Below are 20,016 nucleotides of genomic sequence, written 5' to 3'. Positions count from 1 at the left end.
CGCTGTCTCTCACAGTCCTCTGGCTCTCTCGGACTCAGCTCCAATCCCGTCCATCTCCGATCCCCCGATGGGGAACCTGATCGCGAAGACCCCCGTCTGGTCGGGGACAGGAGTCTTGGGGATGCCTGGCTGCCACTCCAGGTGCTCCCAGATCCTGCTATAGCCCCATTTGGGGTCAGGAATCTGTTCCTTAGAGCGGTCATCCTCCTCCATCTGCACAATTAACTATGCTTTGGTGAACTTTCCAATGCGCAACCCTCTCTTTCTGCACAGGGCTACAATGTCCTTCTTGAGGAGACGGTGACAGGCCATCACTCCGCTCTTCCCAAGTTGTTGTGGACTCACAGGCCTGTGTGCTCTCAGCTCCCCACGGTTTCCAGGGAGAACCCCTAGTGTGCCAGCCCTTCTCGAGATCACCACCTCTTTGCCAGGGTCGAGCTGCAGACTCCTCCGCCCCTTGGACTGCTCGCTGCAATCCCCAGGGGAACCCTGTTACTGCAAAAGTCCTTCTCTCTCCCAGGGCCAAGCCGCAGGCTTCTCCACCGCTGAGACGGCCCACCACAGTCCCCAGGGGACCCCATTACTGCACAGTCCTTCTCGCTGGTCACACACTCCCAGGGGTTAACCGCCCCCCGAAACCGCTCCTCTCCGAGCCTTCAGCACGCCTGGTCCTCGTCAATCCCCCTTCATTTTACTGGTCCCCCGTCGCTTACTGCAGGAAGCGCCATCCATGGGGTGCAGTACATCCCACTTCTGCCACCAGTTGTCACGGAGTCCCCGGGCGATGCTCGGGAACTGCTCCCTACGAAGCCAGGCAGGACTCTGGGGAGTCTTCAGGACACACAGCTCACACAACTTCCACCTTCCTGGGTCTGACCTCGGAGCATTCAGCATCCTCTGCCCCTCCGTGTGCTTCCCACAGCGAGTCCGCCCAGGCGGGCTCCTGGGGAAGCCAGAGGGTTCTGCACCCCAACTTTGCAATCAGACGTGACTTTCAGCCAGCCAGTAAAACAGAAGGTTTATTAGACGACAGGAACATGGTCTAAACCAGAGCTTGTCAGTGCAGAGAACAGGACCCCTCAGCTGGGTCCATTTTGTGGGGCAGTGAACCAGAACCACATCTGCCCTTCATGCCATGTCCCCAGCCAGCCCCAAACTGCCACTCCCTCCAGCCCCTCCTCCTCTGGGCTTTGTCCCTTTCCGGGCCAGGAGGTCACCTGATTCCTTTGTTCTCCAACCCTTTAGCTCTCACCTTGCAGGGGGGAAGGGCCCAGGCCATCAGTTGCCAGGAAACAGGGTGTCGGCCATTCTCTGTGTCCAGACCCCTGCACACACCTGCCCTCTAGGGCTCTGCAACGATCATACACCCATATCCCACTACCTAGATACTTAAGAACTGCCTAGGGGAAACTGAGGCACCCCCACAATATTCAGAGGAAACATTAAGAACAGTCCTGCTTCGTCACACCCGTCACAGCTGGGTTCAGTCTGAGCAGGGGTAGCCACAGGGCTGGGTCGCTCCGGCCTGAGGGGAGGGCTGTGGGGAGAGAGCACCAGCCTGCAGCTGGGGAGAGATGCTCTAGAAAGGAAGTAAAAGGAAGAAAAGAGAAACGGGCTTGAGGATTGCAGTGCAGCTGGGCTGTCCCTGCCTGATCTCCCTGGCTAACGCACCTCCTCTCCCCCAGCTGGGTGCAGGAGTTCCTGAACGAGGAGAACAAGGGGCTGGACGTGCTGCTGGAATACCTCGCCTTCGCCCAGTGTGCCGTCACGTAAGTTGCTGCTGAGCCCTTTGCTCCTGCTGGGGAGGGGAGGGCGATGGGCCGGGTGCCATTTCCTCCCCGAGTGTCAGCCCTGCTTCAGACCCGCGCCGAGCTGTAAGCACGAGTCGTGCCTGTGACTTCAGGCCTAAAGCGGGAGACCTGCCTGAGCACCATGCTTCATCGGAGCCCTGCTCCTGCGTCTACAGGGTCTGGCTCTGGACTTCGGCCACAGATTGACTTCTCTAGACTGCCCTCTGCATCCCTCGCTAGCAGCCCATGAGCCGGGGGGAGGCGGCCCCTTCGCTTTCTTTGTGGCTTGTTGGGAAGGAGTCTCTGAAAGCAGCCTCCCGGGAGGGCAGGGCCAAGAGCCACAGGCTGGGGCAACCCACGTCTCTGCCATAGGAGCCTTCCACGAGTGCACCAGTCTGTGCCCTCTGGCACCAGGGCCCGGGTGTCATGCAAGGAGTGCCAGCCCCTAGTGCAATAGAGCCTGTCCTGGACTGGTCGTGGGAGGGGAGGGGCCACACAAGCCTGCCCCCTACGACATGAGGGCTGGGGCCCCAGCTCTCCATGGGAGGCCAGCGGGTTGTGGGAGCGGGGCTCCCTCGGCCCCGTGTGACCAGGAGCAGGTTTCTGAGAGCAGAGGGGTCTGGGATTGAGCGGCCTGGCAGAATGAGACCCAAGGGCTGGGAGCTGAAGCCGGACAAACTCCGACTAGTGGAACAGGGTAAATTCTCCATCCCTGGGAGTGTTTAGATCAAGACTGGCCATCTCCTGACAGCTCTGCTCAAGCCTGGCATTTCGCCATGGGTGGCATGAGAGGCCATTGGGGGTGGCCAGTCACCTGAGAGTCACCATCTCAAGAAAAGTCTCGTCCCCCTCCCCTCACGCGCCCCGAGCCTTCAGGGCCAAGTGCGTCGTGCCAGCCTCTGGGAACATGCAGAGCTCCCAGACCCGCAGGGTTAGGGGCCATCTAGTCTAACCCCCAGCCGAGAGGCAGGGTTGGCTGAGCATGGGGCCACCGGGACGGTTCTCTTGCCCATGCTGAGGGGGCTGCACGGATTTTGGCTCCAGAGACAGGGTCGCCAGCTGGCAAAGGCTGAGAAACTTGCTCTAGCTCAGACGTTCTGGGCCGGGTGGCACCCCTGTGGGCGGGTCTGGGGCCTGTGCTGTGCAGGAGGACAAGCTTAGATGACCCTATCTGGCCTTAAAATCTCTGAAACCCCCGGCCCCTTAACAAATGTCGCCCCATATGTAGGAGCGGTTCCCCTCCCCCATCCCCTTGTCCGTCCCTGTCCTGGGTGCTGAAATTTCTGCAGCTTGCAGAGATCTCCCTAAAAGCCCGTCCGTCTCCACGCCCTCAACCTGCTGCCTTGGGCCGCCCCTGCGCGTAACCGCCGGCCGTGGCACTGCTGGTCCCCGGGGGCGTTTGTGGGGCCATGCAGGGCTCTGGTGGCAACAGTTCCTGCCCTGGGCGAGTGCGGCTACGTGTGGCTCTGGCTGGCTGAGTGGCAGCGTTGGGCTGAGGGGGCTGGAGGCTGGCGGGGGGAGCGAGCTGGCGTGGGCCAGTCTCTGCAGTCCCAGAGGAGCGAGGGCTGGGCTGGGCTGGGCAGTCTCATGCCGCCCCTGGGCTCGAGTGTGGGGCCTCTGCCGAGGAGCCGTGAGGTATCTGTGCCGGGGGACCTCCTCTCACCGGGCTCTGTCGCTGGGTCTGCCCTTCCCCGCCACTGGCCGGGATCCTGCGGCCTCATATGAGGCCTCACTACATTCTGCTGACTCACACGTCTGTCTTCACGTGTGTGGCTCCAGGTACAATATGGAGAGCGCAGATAACGGGAGCCCGGGCTCTGACAAGGGCAAGTCCCCAGACAGATCCATGGAGGACCTCAGCAAGAGCAGCTCCTCGTCCCCCACACAGGGCTCCTCCAAAACGAGGCACCTGACTATCAGGTAACACACGCAGCCAGCATGGGACACCCCCGCCCTCCTCAGAGATGCTGGAGGAGAGGCCATTGCAAGTGGGCAGCCATCCGGTCGGGGTTCTTCTGGCCAAGCAAACAGGCTGAAGAGAGTCCTCTCCCGTCCCAACGTTAGCACAGCTCGTGGGCCTGATTCTGCCCTGGGCCGGGAGGGAGGTGCCCAGCTCCCAGTGGGGAAGAATTACATCCACACACACACCAGAACATCAGCTCCCCTTGTGGGAGCGCCCGGGGCACCACTGCACTTGGCCTCTTACGAATCTCGACACACACAGCTTTGTCTCAGTTGCTCTGGTGCTGACACGCTGCCCATCTGGAGTCAGTATAGCCTGGAGTTGCTGGTCTGAGGAACCCGCCCCTCTCCCCACCACGTTTCCTTTTTTGCATACCATATATTTAACTCATGGCACTCCATGCTGCAGGATGTTACTGAGGCTAATGGCTTGGTGAGTGTCAGGGAAGGGTTAGAGCCCTGAATAATGGAGCCGGTTGAAATTTTTCACAATTAAAATAAAAATAAATTTAGGAAGACCCACCACCACCAAGAAATAAGTGTCCAGCACTGCTCCTTGAGTTCTGAGTGTATTGGCTGTGGCTGAGTGACGCTTGCGCAGCGGGGTCAGGGCTGTAGCCGCTAGAGGACCACCAGAAACTGCACTGACCTGATGTTGGCCAGAAGGCCAAGTGTGGGTAAATGATAATCTGGGAGGTCTCTAACAACTGCCCCCTAAACTGATAAACATGGAGCTGGGTGACCCAGAGAACATCTGTACCTGAATTACACCCCACTCCCACGGCCCCAGGAAGCACGGACTGTCTAATGCAGGGGACCCAGCGCCAGGAATCCAGGTTCTGTCCCTGAGAAATTATCGTAACTACTTATCTGTTACCACTGGCCTCTTCTCATGTATTTCTCCTCAGCACCCCCAGGTGGTAGGGAAGTGCCATTGTCCCCATTTCACCCAGCTCAGGCACAGAGAGACTAAACGATTTGCCCAGGGTCACACAGTAGGTCTGTAGCAGAGCAGGGAATTGAACCTAGTGCCCTGACCACTAAAACATCCCAACTCTGCTCCTGACTCACCATGTGACCTGGGACAAGTCCTGTCCCCTCCTGTGCCTCGGTTTCCCCATCAGGATGCTAGCACAGGATAGGTTGTGAGGCATAAAAGGACAATAGGGTAAAATCTTGTGGATCTGAAAACAAGGTGAAATGTTAAAAGTGGATGTTGTGGAGCTGGACCCACCCACACCCAGGCTGAATCTGGCTGGTTCTGATCCATATTGATGGGAGACGGTTCTAGTTCAAAGCCCGCTCACCTCATGCGGCTCTGTGCATGCCCGTTCCCCTCCTACATTCTAACCACAGGCTTCTTTTGCACGCTTCCCTCGGGCCGTGTCTCACGGTAGGTAACCAGGGCTCGCTCTTGGGGATGGTGGAGATTTGGCTCTGCCGTCTGCCCCAGGGTTCCTGGTGCTTGGGGTCAGGCTCTGGCTCACTTCCCAGTTCTGTTTCTCGTCGTGTGTGAGGTCGTCCTACGGTGCCGCTTCACGCTCCCTTTGTGTGCAGTCAGACCTACTGACTCAGGGATACAGGTGTTTACTCCTGTTATCCCCGTGGGGCCAGCCCAGTCAGGGGGTGGGGGTGGGAGCTGGAGTCTGACCCCACTGGTCCTGTGAGACCAGCCTAGCCACAGGGGGAGTAAGCTGGAGTCTGATCCCATTGGCCCTGTGGGGCCAGCCCAGCCACGGGTGGCAGGGAGCGGCCGGAGTCTGACCCCATTAGCGCTGCGGGACCTGTTTAGCCGGGGGAGGAGCCTTTTGGGCATGCGTAGAATCGCTCCTTTGGGTAGTTCTAGGGCTGCGCAGGTGGTGTCTGCTTTGGCCTGCAGAGCCTTGGCTGCTCATGGTGATGTGCAAGGAGGAAAGAGCCTGGCGTGTCGTCCCCCCCACTCCCCGGGGTGTGTTTGCAAGGCTGGCAGCTAGGAAATCACCTAACCACAGCACGCTGGGCATGGAGCCAGAGAGATGATAGCCATGGCACCCCAGGCACTGTGCCAGCTGATTTTCAGAGCAGAAATACCCCTTAAGAATCAATAGGGACTTACTGAGTTCCCAGCTCACCCGGCTGCTACCTGCAGTGACTGCTCAGGAACCCAGCCCAGAATTACTGGCTTAAAGCCCACACATGTGCCCCTGGAGACTGCGCCCTTGCAGGCTGTGGGGGTGTCAATGTGTGCCATCCGCTCTGAGGGGTTGGGACGCGAGGGAGCAGCTGCCAGTGCAGTGACATGGACAGGGCAGGGACCCTCTTTAGGGACTGGATATTTAGAAATGTGAGCATGGAAAGGCAAAGGAAGTTCACTGCATGCAAAGATCAGAGGTGTGATGAGCAGGGCCTGGTGGTAAAGCCAAGGAAGATCCAGGCCCTGGGCCCTCTAGCCACCTGTAAGAAGAGCGTGGTGCTTAGTGCACAACCTGGCCTTGCTCCGTTGCTGGACGCTGAGGCCTCCTGGCCATCTGCCTGTGCCCCAGAGAGGTCGCCAAGCCCCCGCCATTCCACTCCGCCACGTGCCTCCAAGGAGGGCACCTCCCCATCAAGGACTGTTTCTCCCTCCTGTCCTGCAGGCCGTAATCCTCCTTCAGGTGCTGCCACTTGAACCAGCAGATCCACACATTCTTTCAACAAGTCCACCCAAGCGTCCCCTCCAGCGCCCCTTGGAGCGATCAGGAGAGTAAACCCAGGCCACCTATGAACTCCTATGCGCCCCGGTGAGCCTCCCACAGCCATCTGAGATCACCAGTGCACTAGGGTGCAGACTGGGCCGGGCCGGTGCCCTTTGCTCTCCCCGGCCAGCCACAATGCCAGGTCGTTCCAGGCCATAAGCCCCCGTAGTGTTGGTGAAAGGCACCGGACTGACAGCCCTGGGACAAGGGTCCTCTCCTGATTTCCCGCAGCAGGTTCAGCAGCTGCCCCGCTCGACCCACCGCAGGGCCTCAGTCCTGTCCTGGCGCGAGGCAGAGCCCAGCCCACTCAGTCGCTGGCCTCTCTGCCAGGACGGCCTGTTGGGGGGTGTCTGGGCTGCAGACTGTGGACGGGTCAGAGGGGACCCCGTTCCCAGTCTGAGCCAGCCAGGCCCCCGGCCGGTGCTTTCTGTGGCTGTGCTGCCCGCCGAGCCCTTCCCTGGCGTCACCCGCTCTCTCCCTTTGGCCCAGACTCAACCCGGCGCCCAGCAGGAAGGCTCTGCGGAACTCGCGCATCATCGGCCAGAAGGACGACGTCCACGTCTGCATCATGTGTCTGCGCGCCATCATGAACTACCAGGTGGGGCAAGGCCGCGGCCCGAGCGCAGCCCTGCGGGGGGCCAGGTGCTGGTCCCCGGCCAGCACGCTCGCCAGCAAGGCAGTTCCCGGTGGGGTGGGAGACTCCTGGGCAGAGAGAGGGGCTTGGGTCCTGCTCTGTGCAGCTGTGCAGGGACCACGGTAACCCTCGGGCTGGAGCTCCCTGTCCAGGCACTGCAGAGCAGAGCCCCCCCACTCTGGGGCAGGGAGCCCCTCGCCCTTCCCAGCAGCCAGGCGGGGAGAGACGTGTCTGGCGTTGTGATCTCCCTGCTGAGTTTCGGCCCCACTTAGCTGTGAGCCACCCCAGGGAGCCTCGCTGTCCTCAGCTGTTACCAAGCGCTGCCCCTCCGGGACAGTCTCAGGGAAATCACCCCGCCCGGCGTTGGCCCGGACTCCACCAGCCGCCCGTGAAAATGGAGGGACCCCAGAGGCACAGTGCCAGCAGCCCCCACCATTTAATCTGCGGGGTCCCAGCAGGAGACAGTCCCCGAAGCCCAGATGGTGCTGGGGACCTCTCGCCTGCCCCTCGGGCAGTGAACTGTTTGCTTCATCTCCAGCCCAGGCACACGGGGTGGGGGGGAGTGCGGGTTCCACCCGGCACCCCGGGGGCGTTCCTGGGTGGGCTGTGCTGACCAGAGGGTCAGTCCCACCGCGTGGGGGCCTGAAACCTGAATGTGACTGAGTTGCCACCTTCCTGCTCTCCCCTGCATCCCTTTCTCCAGCATCCCCCCTTCCTCCTCTTCTTCCCCCTTCCTTCCTTTCCCCCTTTCTCCCCTCCCCTCCAGTTGGGTTCTCCCTCTTGCCCCCAGCTGCCATCCTTGCAGCCCCTCCTGATGTGCTGCCTGGAAGCCTGGACTCCCTGCGGCTCTGAGCCTGGGGCCTGGTCCACGAGAGAGACCCCTAAGTGCTGCGGTCTCTCCTCGGCAGGGGAGGGGGCTCTGAGTGCCATCATGCCCATGGCATCAGCTGCTCCTCAGTGTGGTCCTTGTAACTGGCCTGGCTCAGCTTGGTGTGTCGGGTCCTGTGGGGGCCGGCAGAGGGGGCAGAGCAGCTGGCAGGGGCTTGCCAGCACCTTGGGCGCGATGGGCCTGCAATCCGTGCCCCTCTGGTCCTGCCCAGGTGGTCTCTGCCTTAAAGACACACAAGCGTTTCAGAGTGCGTGTGGGGGAAGGGTGAGGCGTGGGATCCGCCCCAAGTTTGCAGATGACACTAAACTGGGAGGAGAGATAGATACGCTGGCGGGTAGGGATAGGATACAGAGGGACCTAAAAAAATTAGAGGATTGGGCCAAAAGAAATCTGATGAGGTTCAACAAGGACAAGTGCAGAGTCCTGCACTTAGGACGGAAGAATCCCATGCACCGCTACAGACTAGGGACTGAATGGCTCGGCAGCAGTTCTGCAGAAAAGGACCTAGGGGTTACAGTGGACGAGAAGCTGGATATGAGTCAGCAGTGTGCCCTTGTTGCCAAGAAGGCTAATGGCAGATTGGGCTGCATTAGTGGGAGCATTGCCAGCATATCGAGAGAAGTGATTATTCCCCTCTATTCAGCACTGGTGAGGCCACATCTGGAGTATTGCGTCCAGTTTTGGACCCCCCACTACAGAAAGAATGTGGACAAATTGGAGAGTCCAGCGGAGGGGAACAAAAATGGTCAGGGGGCTGAGGCACACAACTTACGAGGAGAGGCTGAGGGAACTGAGGATGTTTAGTCTGCGGAAGAGAAAAACGAGGGGGGATTTGATAGCTGCTTTCAACTACCTGAAAGGGGGTTCCAAAGAGGATGGCTCTAGACTGTTCTCAGTGGTAGCAGATGACAGGACAAGGAGTAATGGTCTCAAGTTGCAGTGGGGGAGGTTTAGGTTGGATAGTAGGAAACACTATTTCACTAGGAGGGTGGTGATGCACTGGAATGCGTTACCTAGGGAGGTGGTGGAATCTCCTTCCTTTGAGGTTTTTAAGGTCCGGCTTGACAAAGCCCTGGATGGGATGATTTAGTTGAGGATAGGTCCTGCTTTGAGCAGGGGGTTGGACTAGATGACCTCCTGAGGTCCCTTCCAACCCTGATATTCTATGATTCTATGAAACCTGCTAACACCTGCCTCTCCCCCTAGTCTGGATTCAGCCTGGTGATGAACCATCCAGCCTGTGTCAACGAGATCACCTTGAGTCTGAACAACAAAAACCCCAGGTATGCTCCCCGCCCCTCTTCCTCATGCTGTGGGTCCCTGCTGCGCCAGGTGCTGTACAAACACAGAACAAAAAGCCAGGCCCTGCCCCAGAGAGTTGACAGACTAAGTAAGAAACAAGAGACGGCAGCTGCAGACAGAGATGGGGGAACACAAGGAAGCAGCGAGGTAGGGCTGGTCAGCGGTGGCCTGGCTGTGGCATGGTGGCAAAGGAGGGATTTAAGGAGGGTCAGGAGGCAGCTTTGCTGATGTTTTGGGGAGCTCCCCCAAGCGTGCAGGGCAGCACGGGACACGTCATTTGAGAGGTTAACATATGGGCAATGGAGGCTGGCAGGTGGCTGACGGACCTGGGAGTGAACTAGAGACCATAGGGAGGGGGCACAGGCTGTGCGGGGGCTTGTGAGTGAAGACAAGCACCTTGTGGCTGGTGCCATAGAGAAGGGGCAGCCCCCAGAGGGAGTCAGACCCTGTGTTCTCCCTGTAGGACCAAAGCCCTCGTCCTGGAGCTGCTGGCCGCCGTGTGCCTGGTCCGAGGAGGGCACGACATCATCCTTGCTGCCTTTGACAACTTCAAAGAGGTGGGTCCCCCAGCGACTGGGTCAGAGCCAGTGGGGCCCAGGAGCTGGCTGGCCCTGAGGATCTCAGAGCCCCTGCTGGAGAGGATGGGGGCAATAGGGGTGGGGCCTGGCCTAGGGGTGGGAGCCAGGAACTCCTGCCTCCTAGTCCCAGTTCTGACAGCAACTCTCAGTGTAGCTCTGATAAATCCCTGCCCTTCCCCAGGCCTCAGTTTCCCCATCTGGTACCCAGCTGCCTGCTGGGGGCTGAGCTGGGCCAGGTCTGAGGAGAGGAGACGCGCCAGGTACTAAGGAACGTGGCTGCGCGTGGCAGCCACAGGAATTTACGCTCCGTGACTGAGCAGCCTGGTTCTGGTCCCTCGGTGCCGCCTTGCTGTGTCTGTGCGTGTCAGGAGCTGGGGGAGCCCTGCTCGGTCACCTCCCGCCCCGCCTCTTGCGCAGGGCTGCACCCCACGGCCCTCCTCTAGGGCTCTGGCCAGTCAGATAGGAAACCTGGTCGCTGCTGTGGGGGGGCCGAGCTACGTCTCCCCTCCAGTCCGAGGACCACGTTGTGCCCTCGGTGTAAGGACGTGGGTGCTGCGCGTGGCCGGCCCACCCTGTGCCAGAACTGAGCAGAGCATGGGGTTGGGCCCAGGTGGGGTCTCTCTGGGGGACGGGTCTCTGGCTGGGGGGAGCATCATGGAGCACGTCTCTCTCTGAGGAGCCCCTGCCTCACACCTTGTGGGCCGGGTCCATGAGGGGCTCTCCTTGGCACTGACGCAGTGCTGGAGCGGCGGGACCCTCTCCCCTCTGCAATCCCCCATTCCTTCACAGCCCCGCTCCCTGGAGCCTGTCCTCCGTCCCCGGAATACACAGACATTTCCCCGAGCCCAGCGGCCATCTGCACGCCAGCCAGCCCCTCACCAGCTCGGTGTGTTTTGGCTCACGCTTCCCTCCATCCCCTCCCCTCCGCAGCATGCCCTGGCTGGCAGGGCTGGCGTGTCTCTGCAGACAGAGCAGGGGGCCAGGACCCCATGCTCTAGCCAGGATGGGCAGAGGCAGGGCATGTCTCTGCTGCCAGTGCTGGGGCAAGAACCAACCCTCCTGCCATTGCTGCCTCCTGGGAGCCCCCAGCACTGGCTCCGGCTTGTCTGCAGGTGGGGGTGTTCAGAATGGGGTCAGAACGTGACCTCTGCCCTCCGTGGCTCCCTGCCCAGGGCTGACAGCTGGCATGCGGGTGTGTCGCAGGCTGTCGGATGGACGCCGTACCGAAGGTTTCCCGTCTCTTCCTCTCTGCGCCAGCCCTTAGTGGTAGCAAGGAACAATCCGGCGCCCTTCCCTAGCCCCTTCTGCCAACGATCTCAAGGTGTTTTCCAGACGCTGATGTATTGACCCTTGTAAATCCTATGGAGGGAGGTCACAGTTACCCACCATGGTACACATGGGGAAAACTGAGGCACAGAGTGGGGAAAGGACTCACCCAAGGCTCCACGGTGAGTTAGTGGCAGAGGCAGGAATGGACCTCAGGTCTCCTAATCCTCGACCCTGGCTCTGACCATAGGGCGTTGCCTGGAAAGCTGGTGATACAGCACGGTATCTCCGCCCATGACCAGTCTTGCCCTGCCCCCATACAGCCAGGAAGGGGAAGTCTTTTAGAAGTTCCTAGGAGAGCTAGGAGTACAGTCCCATTGGCTATCAATGGGAGTCATGCTCCTAACTCCCTTAAACATTTCTGAAAATCTCCCCCAAATGACCTTGGAGCCAGCCTACAATCCTTCCGTCCCACTCACATTTAGCCGCCCCCCCACCTGCCGTCCCTGGGGAACAGCCTGCCCGTTCTGGGCTCCTGAAACCATCCCTCTTGCTGTTGGGGTTTGTAAAATCCCCTCACCTCTGACCCCTTGGTGTCGCGGCTCTGAAGGAAGGGTCTGACGTCCCTTTGCAACTGCCCCACGGCCCGTGCCCCCGGAGCGGGGAATGCCCAGCTCCTCTGCCAGGCACTCAGAGCGGGTTCTGCGCTGCCAGCCGTGAAGTTCTCGCAGGCGTGGCTGGTGCCCGGGTGCTGCCAGCGTCTCCCGTTGGGCTCCCTCAGGGAGGTTCTGGTGCAGCACAGGATGGGACGGGGGCACTTCACGCAGTGGCGGAGATTTGCCTCTCGGGGGAAGGCCAAGCACTGGGGAAAGCTCCCTCATCTCCCCGCCCAGAGAGCTCTGGGCACTGAGGGAAGGGCTCCTGAGTGTGGTGCTGCTAATGGTGGCAAGCGATGGGCAGAGGCTGTGCCAGAGTCCTGGGTACCCTGCATGAAGTCTGCCAGTGTCCCCATGTCCTGCCTGGCAGCCCCACGCTGCCCCAGTCTAGCCCTGCCCCCAGCCTAGCCCTGCCACCCAGCATAGCGCTGTCAGTGTCCCTCTGTCCTGCCCAGCAGCCCCCGGGGCCGTGTGTCACGGGGTCCCCGGGCGATACTTGGGAACTGCTCCCTGCGAAGCCAGGCAGGACTCTGGGGAAGTCTCCTCTCTGTGAGCAGCCTGTCTGCAGGACACACAGCTCACACGGCTTCCACCTTCCTGGGTCTGACCTCAGAGCATTTAGCCTCCTCTGCCCCTCCCTGCGCTTCCCACAGCCAGTCCGCCCAGGCGGGCTCCCGGGGAAGCCAGAGGGTCCTGCACCCCAACTTCGCAGTCAGACGTGACTCTCAGCCAGCCAGTAAAACAGAAGGTTTATTAGACGACAGGAACATGGTCTAAACCAGAGCTTGTAGGTGCAGAGAACAGGACCCCTCAGTCGGGTCCATTTTGAGGGACAGGTTTCAGAGTAACAGCCGTGTTAGTCTGTATTCGCAAAAAGAAAAGGAGGACTTGTGGCACCTTAGAGACTAACCAATTTATTTGAGCATGAGCTTTCGTGAGCTACAGCTCACTTCGTCGGATGCATAGTTTCCACAGTATGCATCCAACGAAGTGAGCTGTAGCTCACGAAAGCTCATGCTCAAATAAATTGGTTAGTCTCTAAGGTGCCACAAGTCCTCCTTTTCTTTTTGAGGGACAGTGAGCCAGACAACCACGTCCGCCCTTCACTCCATGTCTCCAACCAGCCCCAAACTGAAACTCTCTCCAGCCCCTCCTCCTCTGGGCTTTATCCCTTTCCGGGCCAGGAGGTCACCTGATTCCTTTGTTCTCCAACCCTTTAGCTCTCACCTTGCAGGGGGGAAGGGCCCAGGCCATCAGTGGCCAGGAAACAGGGTGTCGGCCATTCTCTGTGTCCAGACTCCTGCACACACCTGCCCTCTAGGGCTCTGCAATGATCATACACCCTTACCCCACCCCCTAGATACTTAAGAACTGCATAGAGGAAACTGAGGCACCCCCACAATATTCAGAGGAAACATTAAGAATAGTCCCACTTCGTCACACCGTGTCCTGCTGTTGCCCTTTGCTGCTCCCCCTTCTCCCCTGGTGGAACAGAACCAATGTGCCGAGGGCCCCTGCGTGGTGGCTGTTCCACGCTGGCAGCGTGCGAAGTGCTGGCCCCATTCGGTCAGCGATACGATGCTCGGGCAGGGCTGCTGGTGCCTGGCAATGCGCTGCCCCAGCTGTCGCTCTGTTACTGCTGTAACCCTACAAGGGGGCTCTAACAAAGGGGCCGATTGGGTGACATGGGCTGCAGGCTGGATTGAATTCCCGGGTGCAGCAGCAGGGAGCTGGGCTGAGGCTAGCGGGAGGCGAGTGGGAGACGGGAACCCAGGCTGACAGCTGAACGATGAATGGAGGGCAGAGGACCTGGTCCCTTGTGCTGGAGACGGGCCAGCGAGCCGGATCATGGCCTGCAGTCATGGGGGCCGGACACGGGGGGCTCTGTTGGCTCCGTGACTCGGGTTACAGTTCACTAGCATGTCTGTTTCAGCAGCCACCCGTGCTGTCTCTCTCCTATCCCTGCATCCCAGCCATGGCTGTGCTTGGAGGCAGGACGCCTGGGTTCTATTCCTGGCTCTGCTGCTAGCATGCTGGGTGACTATGGGCCAGACCATTCCAGCTCCATGCCTCTGTTTCCCCATCTGTATAATGGGAATAATGAAACTAACCCACCTCAAAGGGGGCGTGAGGCTCCAGTGCCTAGAGTTGTTTTCAGAGCCTCGGCTGGAAGGTGCTATCCGAGGGGAATCGGTATTAATTAATGTATTGAGTGAGTTCTCCAAGCCCCTGCTGGCACTGCAGGATGGGCCATGGAGGGCTCACAGCCCCATGGCAGAGCCCCCACCCTGCAAGGAACAGTAGAGAAATGAGAGCCAGGGAGCAGCTGGAGGAATTTAATTGTCCACAACCCCCCAATTCCCTCCCCTCGTTGGTTGGCTCTGGCCCAGGTCCTGTGGCCCGGGCACTGCCCCTGCACTGCACAGGGGTAGGATGGCGCAGGCATCGCTAACTGGAGAAGTCCTGCCCAGAACAAGGCCGTCTCTCTGAGGGCCAGACCTTGCCCATGTCCTCATGCCCTGGCGTTGGCCAAAGGACCTAGCGCTGGAGCTGGACCCAAATGCCCTGACCATCACAGGGCCCTGTTCTGAGCTGCAGCGTCCCTCCTGGTAGGGAAGGAGCCTGGGCAGGGCCATGGTGAACCAAGGAGGCTGCTGGACTCAGACGCACCCTCCGGTTCTCTCTGGCTCTAGCTCCCAGCCCACCTCTCCTCGTATCCCTATCCTGGGTCTTCCCAGGGCCTGGCCCAGCCTCTACCAGGCTCACAGAAAGGGCTGCCCACTGCACTGCATTGGCCTGACCCTTCCCAGGAGTCGCTGCACTGGACTGAACATTTATGCCTCCGTGGTTTCCATCCCTCTGCAGCTGGGATTCCAGCAATCGCCATGTGGCCGCCTGCTGGTGTGCCCTGGCCATGTCCACGTACAAGAGTCCCTCTCCTGCTCTGGGTCGCTGTCATTATGAGTCCCATGGGGCAGCAAGGCATTGGCTTTATTGAGCCATCTGGTCAGCTGATGGATGCCAGTTAGTGGCAGATCGATGCCAGTTTTTGGAGTTTCATCCTGGGCCGAGTTGTTATCGAGGATTTGTACTGCAGCAGCACCTGGCAGCCTGGTCACAGACCAGGGCCCCATGTGCGGGGCGCTGCATGGTCTCTTACCTTGGGGGGCTTTGACCTACTAGAGTAATGTGGCAGGGAGGAGGAGCTGGAGATCCCCTGGGAAATCTACCCCCCTTTTTCCCTCAGCTGCCTTTGGCTTCATTTCTAAGAGTGCACAAAAATCTCAGTCCCACAAGCCTTGGAACAGAAGACGGGCTGCAGGGGTTTTACGCCGAGGGCTCAGAGCTGGAACAGGCTGTGGTGAGGGGTGGGGTTACGCTGGAGCGAGCTCAGCGAAGCGGGGTGTCTGCTCTGGCACACTCATTCATGCACATGCACCCCCTCACCTACCCTCGCAGACCCGTGCACTGCCCAGGCTCACACATGTTCTGGGCACTGCAACGCTTTTGGACTGTGGCTGGCTGCAGGGCAGACACCGTACTGCTCTCTAGGGCAGCAGGATGGCACCGTCTGGGCCCGGCTCCCTCGCTGGGTGGCTTCTCTGCTTGGCAGGGAGCAGCAGCAGCCCGTGGCACAGAACCCGCCTGCGCTGAGCGGTCTCTGCTCCTGCCCACAGGTCTGCGGAGAGAAGAATCGCTTTGAGAAGCTGATGGAGTATTTCCGAAATGAGGACAGTAACATTGACTTCATGGTGAGCATTGGGGGAGGAGAGTGACGGGGGGGAGGGCAGCCCCGTCGCCTGCCCCGTCCCCCAGACCATCCATAACATGCTGCTGCTGCCTGAGTGTTCAGGGCTTGTGTGATGTGAAGACTTGGCTGGTTTTTCCATCTGCTTAGTGCAGGAAAGAGCTGTTTGCAGCACCCCTTCCTTCCGCCTGTCACCATAGGTGGGCATGCCCCACTGCCCCTGGGATGGATCCAGGGCTCCGCACACGGCCTTCAGCCCTCTGTTAAACCGTACATGCGCGGCGCTGAGGAAAGAACCTGTAACCTCACTCCCAGGCCTCTGCCACCTGAACTACCGGTGAATCCCATTTGGGGTCAGTAGTAATAGGGCTTTTAGCGTGCATAGGCATCAGACCACTAGAGGGCAGTAGTTGATATATTGCAAGTCTGGAGGGTCTCTCGGAGAGAGCAGGGGGCAGTTCCAAATGCCATTAGCCCCTCTGACTGGGTCTTCGAGGCTTGATTTTCCCTGTGTCCAGCAGCTGTGTTGGTTCTGGGCTTGCCTCCTCTCCTCCCACTAAGCGTGGCTGTGTTAAGGGTCCAGCTGGGTGACACTTCTTTGGCAAATAGTAAATCCACCATAAAATTTTTCGGGCACTGAATTTGGGCCGAACACGGTGAATAGTTTCAGCCACAAAAAACCCTGAAAGCAAAAAAGATTATTTAGCCAATGTCTAAACAAACTGGGTTGACGCTTTTGTTTCAAGTCGGCGTTCCGAACGTTGCATTCAGTGCAAATGACATTGTTGTGGTGGTGGATTTTGTTTCATTGAGAGGAAAAAACGAAAAAAATCCCACTTCGGTTTGAAAGAAAATGAGTTATTTATTTATTTATTTATTTAGGGTTTAGCCACCAAACAAAAACGATCAATGATTTCTTCTGCTCTGATTAAGGGAGACAGTGTTCTGGAGTGGGTGGCAGGACGCTGGGGTTCTCTTCTCTGCTGCTGACTTGCTTGACCTTGGGCCTCCTCTCTGCTAATTCCTTAAAGCACTCCGCGGCCACGCTAGGGCACTAGCTCTGGGAGACGCCATCTCACGCGTGCTGGAACTGTTCATGCTGGCTCATGTGCCTAGCACGAGACCCTCGAGCGGCAAGGTCACAAGATTGGGAGGCCAGGCAGCTGCTTCTGGTGCTGGTCACTGATGGCTATAGTGTCCCTGCTTGTGTCTCACTACCCCCCGCCCGCCGCTTGCCCTGGTGGAAGGAGAGGCTCTGGTGCTAACCCTGGGGCTCCCCGGCAGGTGGCCTGCATGCAGTTTATCAACATCGTGGTGCACTCGGTGGAGAACATGAACTTCCGCGTCTTCCTGCAGTACGAGTTCACTCACCTGGGGCTGGATGAGTATCTGGAGGTGAGGCTGCTCTGACCCCCTGAGTTCTGAGGGAGGAGAGAGGAGGCTGGTCTGTATGCCCCCATCACTGGAGGTGTTAGCCACTGTCCTCTCAACGAGGGACATCCTCTGTCTACAGCCATCTCCTTTAATGGGCCTCGTCCGCACGCACCACGTGTGACATACCAGCCTGGGCTATTGGCCACGCAGCCTGGAAATGCTGGGAAAGAGAAGGGCTGGGCTAGGACTGGGCTCCTCCGGCTCCCTCTTCCCCAGAGCCACATTCGAGACCAGTTGTGTTGGCTGGAGGAGCAGGGTGTTTCTGGAGGCTGCGCGGAGACCCCAGAAGAGGAGGTGTGTGTGGATGTGCATTCAGCTGAGAACGTTAGACTCAGGACGCCTGGGCCTGGGCCTGGCTTTGAATGGGGACCCTTGCTGTCTTGTGACAGAGGCTGCGTTACACGGAGAGCGACAAGCTGCAGGTGCAGATCCAGGCGTACCTGGATAACATCTTCGACGTGGGTGCCCTGCTGGAGGACACAGAGACCAAGAATGCCGTGCTGGAGCACATGGAGGACCTCCAGGAGCAAGTGGGGCATGTAAGGGCCCTGGGGCACCAGCCAGGGCAGGCAGGGAGCGAGGAGCCGTTCCTGCGAAGGGCGGCTGCAGGAGCCCATCTGCGTATGGGCAGGAAAACGCTGCCATGTGCTCAGCGTCTCTGTGACCTGAGAGCGGGGAGGGATTCCAGGGCTGCTCCTCCAGGCCCCTCGCACCGCCCAGCTCCGGGACAGGAGGGCTGGTTGCTTTGGTCCCCGCTGTTCCTGTTTTCGGCCAATGGGAGTTGCTAGGGAACAAGGCCTCCATGCCGCCTGTGGCTCTATCGGACCAGGAGCCTTGACCCTGGCAGCGAGTGCCCTGGCACCGCCGCCTAGCCCAGGGGTTTCCCACGTCCTGGGCTTGCGGTCCCAGGAGTTCTCCCAGCCCCTGGCAGCTGGAGGGGGGACGCTGGGCAGGGGGCTCCCAGCGTGGTCTCCTGGCATCGGGGCTGTCTCACCTGCAGCTCCCCTCCTCCCTCGGGATGCTGGGAGCCTGTGCCCAGGCCCACCCCTCGTGGGGGACTGGCTGAGCGCTGGCTCCTCTTGCAGCTCACAGAGAAGCTCCAGGATGTGGAGAACGAGTCAATGGCCAAGATCGCGGAGCTGGAGAAACAGCTGAGCCAGACGCGCCGTGAAGCAGAGACGCTGCGGGTGAGACCAGCGGGGAGGGGAGGGCGGGGCACCTCGGCTGGGGCAGGGTGAGGCCAAGGGGGGAGGTGCAGGGGGGCAGTGAGAGAGGTGTCGGGCGGGGTGGGGGCAGGGAGACGGGGAGCGGGGGGGGCGTTCCCGCACTGAGATCTCGCAATGGTGGGGGGGTGATGCTGCTGTCAGCCTTCCCGCATGGCTCCTCTCCCAGCACGGCGAGGCTGGGACGGGGGCCCTCCTGCTGTAGGTACCCAGCTGCCAGTGGCGGAGATGGGGCGGGGGGGCATGGTGGTGCCTCTCTCTGTTCGTGGATGATCCCCCCACCCCCGCTGGATCTCTCGGGCGGGCTGGTCCCTGCTGGCTGCTGCGCGAGGCAGAGGGGATCGGGTCCCTCCGCCTGTGAGGGGGGATGGCACTGATGCCCGCGGTGCTGTGTGTGTCCGCTCAGGAGCGGCTCAACGACTCCAGCGGCCAAGCCCGGCCCCCCCCGCAGCAGCGGCCGGCGGACGCCCGTCCCTCGGCCTTGGAGCAGAAGCTGGAGGAGCTGGAGGAGAAGGGGCTAGTCCGGATCCTGCGTGGGCCAGAGGGAGCCGTTGCCATCGAGATCGTCCCTGTTGTCATGGAAACCACAGCAGTCCCCACGGTTCCTATAGAAGCTGCCCCCTCTACCAGCACAGGTACCGTCAGTGGGCAGCGTAGCTGGGGGGCTGCAGGGGTTAAGAGGACCCCTGCATTGGGAGTGAGGCTCTGGGTTACCGTGGCCCACCCCTGGGCTCCTCCCCTCCGGCCTGTCCCGGCTGGGGCTGCAAGCCCCGGAGCCCCCAGGGTGGCTCTTCGCCGGCAGGGAGCTGGATCTCCACATGCTGGTGCTGGCCCCGCTGCCCACAGGCTGCCTGTGTTCGCCCCATGGTGCACACGGGCCGCTGCCTGGGATCGGGGCCCCCAGGCCAGGGGCTGCACGGATCTGTTCAGATACGCTCTCTGGCTACACCTCCCAGCTGAGAATCTGAAAGCATTTTGCAGGGGAGGGTCAGCATCGTACACCAATGGTACAAATGGGGAAACTGAGGCACAGAGAGGGGGCTGTGACTTGCCAGAGGTCACCCAGCAGGACAGTGGCTGGGGACAGACGCCTCGGCGTCTTGCTGAGCCTAGTCTCTCCCTTGCTGGCAGGGTGGATGGGTGACATTTCTCTTACTTATTTTGCAGATTTCCCATCTCCTTCCATTTGCTCCCCACTGCCGCCCCCTGCTGCTGCCCAGACGATTCCTCCGCCTCCATCTCCCCCACCACTGCCCCACACCGACGACGCAGGCTCTGTCAACCTGCCTTCTCAGCAGCAAGCCCCACCTTCTGCACCCCCTCCGCCTGCCCCGCCCCTTCCTGGGGTCGAAATCCCACCACCTCCTCCCCTCTCAGTGGAGGGTGGCCCGGCACCTCCCCCCCCGCCCCCCCCACCCCTGGGAATGCCAGCTGGAGAGGTCAGTGGCCCGAGCACAGCAGCCAGTTCAGGTGAGTCCAGTTTCCGGGATATGATGGTGTCCATGGAGTGTGCAGGGTGAGAGCCAGAGCACAGCGCTGGGCAGAGGGGCCGGGGATGCCCTAGGAAGACGGGTCCCCTGGTTATCCACCGATTAGGCATAGCATCATTCACACCATAAATAGGGTGACCAGATGTCCCCATTTTATAGGGACAGTCCCAATGTTTGGGGCTTTTTTTATATGGGCTCCTATTACCCCCCTCCCCCATCCCGATTTTTCGCACTTGCTATCTGGTCACCCTAATCACAAAAGGGATGGTCAGTCCCCCTGGTCCAGACAGCCCTCACCCTGCTGAGTCAGCCAGGGGAATGGGTTTGGGT

The 20,016-nt window shown here is 60.1% G+C and overlaps 1 protein-coding gene across 1 annotated transcript in view; it reads left to right on the top strand.

Moving 5' to 3' along the window:
* Positions 1 to 20,016, top strand: part of FMNL1 (formin like 1) — a 69,086-nt gene that overhangs the window by 31,117 nt on the left and 17,953 nt on the right. Inside the window, exons 5-15 of the mRNA XM_077806455.1 lie at positions 1,686 to 1,769; positions 3,570 to 3,710; positions 6,956 to 7,064; positions 9,196 to 9,272; positions 9,755 to 9,848; positions 15,469 to 15,543; positions 16,824 to 16,934; positions 17,363 to 17,512; positions 18,059 to 18,160; positions 18,603 to 18,831; positions 19,364 to 19,666. Coding sequence (XP_077662581.1) covers positions 1,686 to 1,769; positions 3,570 to 3,710; positions 6,956 to 7,064; positions 9,196 to 9,272; positions 9,755 to 9,848; positions 15,469 to 15,543; positions 16,824 to 16,934; positions 17,363 to 17,512; positions 18,059 to 18,160; positions 18,603 to 18,831; positions 19,364 to 19,666 — 1,475 coding nt within the window. The remainder of the gene's footprint in view (positions 1 to 1,685; positions 1,770 to 3,569; positions 3,711 to 6,955; positions 7,065 to 9,195; positions 9,273 to 9,754; positions 9,849 to 15,468; positions 15,544 to 16,823; positions 16,935 to 17,362; positions 17,513 to 18,058; positions 18,161 to 18,602; positions 18,832 to 19,363; positions 19,667 to 20,016) is intronic.

This window comes from Eretmochelys imbricata, chromosome 27, assembly GCF_965152235.1.
Source record: "Eretmochelys imbricata isolate rEreImb1 chromosome 27, rEreImb1.hap1, whole genome shotgun sequence".
Lineage (NCBI taxonomy): Eukaryota > Metazoa > Chordata > Testudines > Cheloniidae > Eretmochelys > Eretmochelys imbricata.
Note: the sequence above shows the minus strand (reverse complement) of the source record. Positions and strands in the feature narration are given on the sequence as shown.